At 36.2% G+C, this 7,611-nt stretch overlaps 1 protein-coding gene across 1 annotated transcript in view; it reads right to left on the bottom strand.

The window, feature by feature from the left end:
- Positions 1 to 2,307: 2,307 nt before the first annotated feature.
- The window catches only part of RANBP3L (RAN binding protein 3 like), a 29,541-nt gene continuing 24,237 nt past the window's right edge, over positions 2,308 to 7,611 (bottom strand). Inside the window, exons 14-15 of the mRNA XM_018920597.3 lie at positions 7,004 to 7,196; positions 2,308 to 2,638 (exon numbers count right to left, since the gene is read on the bottom strand). Of these exons, the coding sequence (XP_018776142.2) occupies positions 2,595 to 2,638; positions 7,004 to 7,196 (237 nt within the window). The 3' untranslated portion in view covers positions 2,308 to 2,594. The remainder of the gene's footprint in view (positions 2,639 to 7,003; positions 7,197 to 7,611) is intronic.

The raw sequence follows: 7,611 nt of genomic DNA, 5'->3' as shown, positions 1-7,611 counted from the left end.
TTTAAATCGTCTTAGAGCATTCTAGATCCTGTGCAATTCTTTGAAACTGAACAGTGGACTCAGTCTGACAGGTGAATGGTGTGCACAACCACTTGTATGTTTCCTTAGGAAAGCAGGCTTGAGATTCTGCAGCATGGAACTCTAACTCATGAAAGCTCTAACTGGGACACAAAATAAGACTCCTAATTACACAGAAATTTAAGTCGTAAGAAAATGGTTTATTGTTGAGGCATGGAAATTGCTCTCCAGGTGTCATAAAATGACAAACTACATTTTTTTAAACCACGTTAATACGTTACATAATGGTGTGCCTTCAGGCTTGAGGAACAGTGAACTTTAGTGCAGTAAGACTAAAACATAATTAGGTTCTTAAGAGCAAAAATTTTTTCCTCTATTACCAAAGTATCCAATGCTTTAAAATAAACATCTCTTTTCTTCCTCAGCTTTTGGGAGATGGAGCTTCATACTTGAGTGTGTGTTCACGAATATTTGTATTTATATGTATAGTTGCATATATATGTAAGGGTCTTGGGAAGAGGCAGATCAAAATAGCTTTTATTTCTAAACCTTGTTTTGTATGCTGTGGGAGCAAATTACAAAGTTTAAGAACTGTGTCTGAAAAAGTTCTGTTGTCCCTGCCCTGGAAACCTTCCTCATTTACCAAGGATTTTACAGCTGTAGTAGAATTTAGAGAGGTATCAAGTCACTAAGGTGCTTAAATCCTGTTTCACAGAGAGGTTTGATTATCAGGACAGACTTTGAAATCAAACTCTGCATTCAGCGCATAGCGAGCTGAACTCCAGGGCAAACATATCACCATGACCTGTTGCTAAATACATAGGGCTTTTGTGTTTTACAACTGCCTGAGTTTTTATAACATGGAGCTTTGTCCCTGAGGATGAGTTGCAGCAATGAAATATGAAGGTCAGTGATGTTGTTGTGGTCAGGAGTCAGGCTGATAACAAAGGACACAATGTACAGCTCATTATGGAAACAATATTTTTGTTGTTGGCACACTGGAGTCAAAGAGAATCCCCATACTTCACTGTTTGATATAGGTGCTCTGTTGGGAAGCACTCCCTTTTTCCTGAAGGCAGAAATCAAGTTCCACTTAAATTTACTGTCATCCAGATGCTAAATCAATATCAGAGAAGTGCTAATTTTGGTGGGCCATTATATTCAGTGTAATCCAGACAACTATTTCATCTGGATACTAATCTTGGCAGTGCACTCAGAATTCAGAAAAAAACTACTATTGCTTCAAATTCATACCATGTTCAGATGGGAAAACTTAATTGTAACTTGACTGATCAGGTGTGTTGAAGCTTTTTAGACTGAGAAATCATTACAATTACCCTAATTAAAAGGACTTGATATTTCAGAACATTGTTTCAGCTCTGAGGATGACAAACAATATGCAGGACATGAGGGAAGTGGCAGTGGAGAGATTGCAGACAATTCTATTTTTGACAGAATGAAAACATGGAACGTATGTGGTGTGTATTACTGTGCATGGGCTTAGAATGACCCTGCAAGTCTTGATTCACAGGTGAATTGGAGTTTTATTCTTACAAAAATGTTTAGGTAGAAGGCATTAGTTTGTGGAATGACTTTTACAGAGCAACTGTGTCTTGGCCACTGTTGGGATTATAATGCACATGAGAATGTGTAACATACTCATGAATGATGCTGTTAGGAATAGCTACAGCTAAGGCAGAAGTAATCTCAGATAATTTCACACATTTAAGGGATTTTTTTTTAATGTAGATATCCTGTTGTACTGTGCATGCAGGTGGGTTTTTTTTCAGCTGGAAAGTTGTTCATGGGCAAGGAGATACACTTTAAATTTTAAAGCTGATATAGCCATTAGAATGGGCTTTTACTTCTTCATGGTGAATTCTTTTGGTGCGTACAACTGAAAGATGCAAATCATGGTTCTTTCCCCTTAAACAAAACTCTGCAGCAAGTATACCCCTCCAGATATTTTCAAAATAAACATTAAATATTACCCCTTGTATAGGGGGAGGTCTGTAGGGGCTATTTTCTTTAGGCCTTGGTCATGCTAAACTGCCATCCAGGTTTTGCTTGTGTGTACTTAAAAACAGGATGCTGAATGTTACCACACAATTTTAAATAAATTTTTTCAGTGAAGCAAAATTTTAAGCTTTCCAAATGTATCTTTTAAATAATAGATTAAAAGTAACAAATATCTGTTCACATATATTATTAGTTCATGCTTATATGGTATTATCCATCAATATGATGAACAAGTACTTATTCCCTATAAAAATTCTCACTCTAATAATGTATCTAAATATATTTAATTCTAAAATCGAAAGACTGTAACAGTTCTTGACTATTGGAAGCCATGGTGTTATTCACAGCTCAGTGCAAAGCAGGCTGCCTGGAATCCTCAATAGTGCATCTGAAATTCTTTCTCAATGAATTAAACTTAAGCTGTCTCTAAAATTAATCTCTACTTAAAAGTAATAAAGTAATATGCATCTGATTTCCTCCCTCCAGGGGCTGATGAGTCAGCTGAGACATTTTGGGAAGACGAGTTCCCAGTTGAGTTGTTGTACTTCTGGCAGAAGTCATGAGCAGACAACAGACCGCCTGCGGTTCCATCTAGAATGATCTGAAAAAGAATTTATTGAAAAAAAAATATTGCTTATTTGAGAATATTCACGTTTTGAAACAATCCAGCATTTCATAATACCAAAGCAGTAGGTTAAAGTTTGGATATGATCAGTTCCTGGTTTGGGTAAATAGGTAACTAGATAACAGAGGATTATTCACAAATATTTGAGCATGTGAATCATGAATGAAGCCTATGACCCTCCAAGTCAATAAAGACAAGCACAAAAAACACCAAGGAATCTGATGTCTAGGTAGGGCAATGTACCCGGGGTGCAAATTATCTCACTCTGTGGAGGGTAAACTGCTGTAAGTCTTCATTACAGATGCTCAGAAAACTGTGAGAAATCCAACATTCCTTCAAACAGCTCATTGGTTATGAGAAAGTGGTTTGGTGCGTAATCTCTGTGACTTTGACTCATCTGCAGAAAATAGGTAGAATTGACTAATAATGTCAGACACACAATACCCCTACCACAGCATCTGCTTAAAAATTGCTACTACCATCTGGCCACCCCTAAATGCTTACCAATAGTTTAAAATCTTTTACAAGTAAAATGTAAGCTTGTGTTTGTCAGAATATTAAACCTGATCTTCCCCCTTCTCTTTCCTGATATGGGAGAATTCAAAACCAATCACAGAGTGTCTTTTTTCTCTGCTTTAGATATTACTGGTGCCTGCTGAAAAGAATACAGAAACTCCAACAAAGAAATTAATTCTTAACTTTTCCTTCTTCCTCTGTTTTAATCACTATCAGGTATGTGTGTGTTAGCTTTACAGTTTGGAATCCTTAACAATTGAGAAGAATTTAAAGTAAATTGACAAGAAATGTCAAACAAAGCAGTTTTTCACAAGTTACTGTGGTATTGCTGAAGAGCAGTTCCTTTAAGAACTTTAAAAGTACTTTACTGCAAAACAGAAAGCTCTTGTAACATTTTAAATCTTGGTAAACTCCAGCATAAGAGAGAGTCCTAATGCAACTGAGATGAGAAGCATATGTATAGTGGACCAAAAAGCATCCCTAAAAGAAAACATTCTTCAGTTCTGCAAATGCATGTGCTTTTGCATTTCTATATTATGATACTGTCTGGCTCTTGGACCAATACACTACTGGTTTTTGGAGACTACTGGCTCTCAATACCAGTAGTCTCAAAAATCCAGGCAATTCTTTGTGGATCCATATAGGATACACTCTTACGACTTTGCACACTGTGATTTTTCTTGTAAGGTCTATGGCTGGGTATGGAGAGACTTCTTGGGACTTACCTGGTCCTAGATTCCAGAATCTAATTCATTCTAATAGCTTCTAAGATAAAATTACAGAGAGGGCACCTCAATCAAAAGAGATGATTCCTCAATCAGGATGAAGTTAGGAGAAGATTTCAGATCGGTGAGGTGGAGTATAAGGAGTAATGCATAAAACTTTTCTTTGCCTAGTGACAATGCCGTCCTTGTACCTCCCATGTACTCTACTTGTTTGACTTTGTTCAGCCAATAAGTTTACTGTTTAGTCTAAATTCACTTCCTCAGCTCACTTTATAGGCAGAGGGAAAAGATAAATACTTTCCAAAGACTTATTGGTCCCATCTACTCTCAAAATCTATTTAAAGATTAATTGTTCTTTTTCTCTCCACTTAGATTTACAGAGCATTTTGTTGGTAAAAATATTCAGGCTGTAACTGATGAAATATGATCTGATAAAAATATCAGGCACAGCAAATCTCTCTTTATGAACTTTATGAAATTAATATCTCTACTTTAAAGTAAAGCAATTCAACTAGGAATTTTAAAAATATTGAAATAAATGTCTATACTGAACTCAAAAAATCATACAAAAATCTCTACTATCTTATATATTGTCGGTATATAGCATTAACATACTGTAGATTAAGAATTTTCTGTAAGGAATGCCAACAGCAAAGTCTTGCAAATATATAGAATCACTTCAGCGTCTGTAATTTACTTAATAAGTATATCATATTTGCTTTCTTCTTCAGTCTCAAGCACTAAAGATAATTATTATAAAGATACTATAAAGATAAGAAAGATCTAGTTTTTGATATCTTTTACAGTGTCATGAAATACATCATCTAGGCAACTGTGTGAGTTCATTTTAGCAAGAAGGAAATTGCTATATTAAGAAAAGAAAACCACGGGGTGGGGGGATGAGAAAAACCAAATAGAATGGAATGACATAAAATGCCGGCATATTTTGTAAATTCTTGTATCTCTTGTAAAGTCCCTGAGGACTTAGGCTTCTTAACATTTATATATTCTTAAGAAGAGGTAATCTCCGAAAATGAGTTACATCAATAAAAAGAAGATGACTTATTCACATACATTCCTCAATGAAAATGAAAGAATGAAAATTAAAATGTTAAAACTTATGCTCTTAAAAAGCCAGGATCTGTTCTCTTGTATCTAAATGAACATTTCTGTGCTGATACTTAAAACTGACATCTTCCTGTTCAAAACCCACAAGGCCTATTATTCTTCCTTTTCTTGTAAAAGAGATCTCCAGGGTCAATCATGAGTGAGATTGAATGTCTGAAGGTGGAGAGTGACTTGGATGTAACTGGAATGTGTGCAAATTAAAACTTTGTGGCTCTGAGAAGAGATTAAGATAAGCAGAAGAGCTAGAAGCCATTAAAAAAGTGCTTGAAAGGGATTGTTAAAACTGTTGATACAAACCAGAATGAGGCACAGATGCTTAAACTGAAATGACAAAAAAACCAACACCTTACACTTTTCAGAATCTGTTTGCTGGCTGCCATCTGAATATTTGTATCAGAAGTCTCTGCAAATCAAAATAAATATTTAACTTGTATGTCTGGGTTCCTACACTGCTTGGAAATTCCCTTTCCCCTCTTTTTTTTTTTTTTTTTTTTTTTTTTTTTTTTTTTTTTTTTTTTTTCCACTGGAGGAAGATCAATATAAGAAAAATATAAAGGTATTGCAGTCTATCAGGAGGATAACCAAGATGGTGAAGGGCATTAAGGGGACGGTGTGTGAGGTGCAGCCGAGGTCACTTGGCTTGTTGTCCCTGGAGAAGAGGAGACTGAGGGGACACCTCATTGGGGTCTTCAACTTCCTTATGAGAGGAAGAGGAGGAGCAGAAACTGATCTGATCTCTGTGGCGACCAGTGACAACACCCAAGGGAATGGCCTGAAGTTGTGTCAGGGGAGGTTTAGGCTGGATATTAGGAGAAGGTTCTTCCCCAGAGTGTGGTTGGGCACTGCAACAGCTCCCCAGGGCAGTGGTCACAGCATTATCTAGCTCAAGAAACATTTGGATAATGCTCTCAGACACATGGTGTGGCTCTTGGGGTGTGCTGTGCAGGGCCAGGAGTTGGACTCAATGATCTTTAAGGGTCCATTCCAATTCAGAATATTCTATGATTCTATGATAAAGGGGAATCTTTTTTTTCCTCAGGGAAACAGTACTTACAGCTGTTAATGTTCATTTCTTGATTCTTGATGAATAGTTGTTGAAAATAATGTTTATAATATGAGGACAGTATGTTACCTAGCTGCAAAGGTAAACGAATCCTGTGAGCAACAGGATGATGTAGTCCATCTGTTGAAAAATCACACCTAATTGGAAGCTCCTGTATCCCCTGTAGCAGTTTCACACAATCAGTGAATTTGCTCCAGAAATATGAACTGTCTTTTGCCAAGATAGAAGAGCTTTTAGTCTAACAGCTCTTTCTGCCTTGCTGTCTGCAAATGTGACTGTAGCACTGTTGTGAGTTGCATTAAAAGAAGCATTAAGGCATTAATATCTTATTTTATTGGAATTTTTCTCTCTGAGAAACCTACATTTTTGTTATGGTGAAGAAAGCTGGCAGAACTGGTGTGTAAATATTGTCCTGAAGATTTCCTAGTTGAGCTAGTTGTCACAGTTGATCAAGGAACATGTTGTAAATAAGTTAACCATGACATAATAAATATCTTCATAAACACATTGGGCTCCAGGCTTTTAGTAGCAAGCTAGTCACTGATGTGAGTGGATTCATTCTTCACTTACTCAAGGTAAAATCAGTATTTCAACATCTCTAGTAATTTCTACTGATATATACTCAAAAACATTTAGGTAATGCTTGATAATATAAAATTTCTTAAACCTTAAGCTTTTGTCAAGAGTATTCCATGGCTGTAAGCATGTGTAGATGCTTGAGCTGGCAAAATCTTACATTTCAACAGTAAGAAGTCAAAACACCAAAACGAATTACCCAATTTTTATCTGAAAGAGGGGTATTTGTATCACATAAAAGTTATAGTCAGCATAAAAAAAAAGGTCCAATTTTCATTACTTTAAGCAAATACCCTGAAATGATTACACATTTCCAGCAAAACCTCTGCTTACCAGATCCAGTGCTGCTCACTTGAGTTAGTTCTTCCTCATCTTCATCATCACTATCACAGTTTAATGGCTGGAAAGCTGTTTCTGACTCGGTCTCTACTTGATGAGCATCTGGCTTTTCCTCAGCAAAGCTTCGCAAGGCCACAAGGCGATGATGTATTGCTGCATACAGGTGTTCAGTGTCTTTTGAGCTTGCCTGCAGAACATAGAATGTATACAGTCCAAAACAACTGAGAAAAATCTCTATTTTAAAAAATTAATTTAAAAAATATTGAAGGAGTTGTATTTTGTCTTTTCTAATCAAAACAATCAGCCTCAGATCCACAATTCATAATTAACATCCAAATATTAAATACAAATAATGTGAAGTTCTTTTATGTGGTCTGAGCTTTATATGCAGCTGATTATTTTTTCTATGATTATTTTCTCTCTAGTTACAAGAAACATAAGCTTAAAAATTACTTTCCCTGAAGAACAGCTCAGTTTTTATGGAGTGTTTGATATTTGGATGATTCCTGAGCTTGATTATAGAAGTAGGAAAGTCTTGACACATTAATATATACAGGTAGGGATGGACACCAGCCTCTTCAGTGTCTGTAGAAGCAGCTTCC

This window comes from Serinus canaria, chromosome Z (assembly GCF_022539315.1).
Source record: "Serinus canaria isolate serCan28SL12 chromosome Z, serCan2020, whole genome shotgun sequence".
In the NCBI taxonomy this organism is placed as follows: domain Eukaryota; kingdom Metazoa; phylum Chordata; class Aves; order Passeriformes; family Fringillidae; genus Serinus; species Serinus canaria.
Note: the sequence above shows the minus strand (reverse complement) of the source record. Positions and strands in the feature narration are given on the sequence as shown.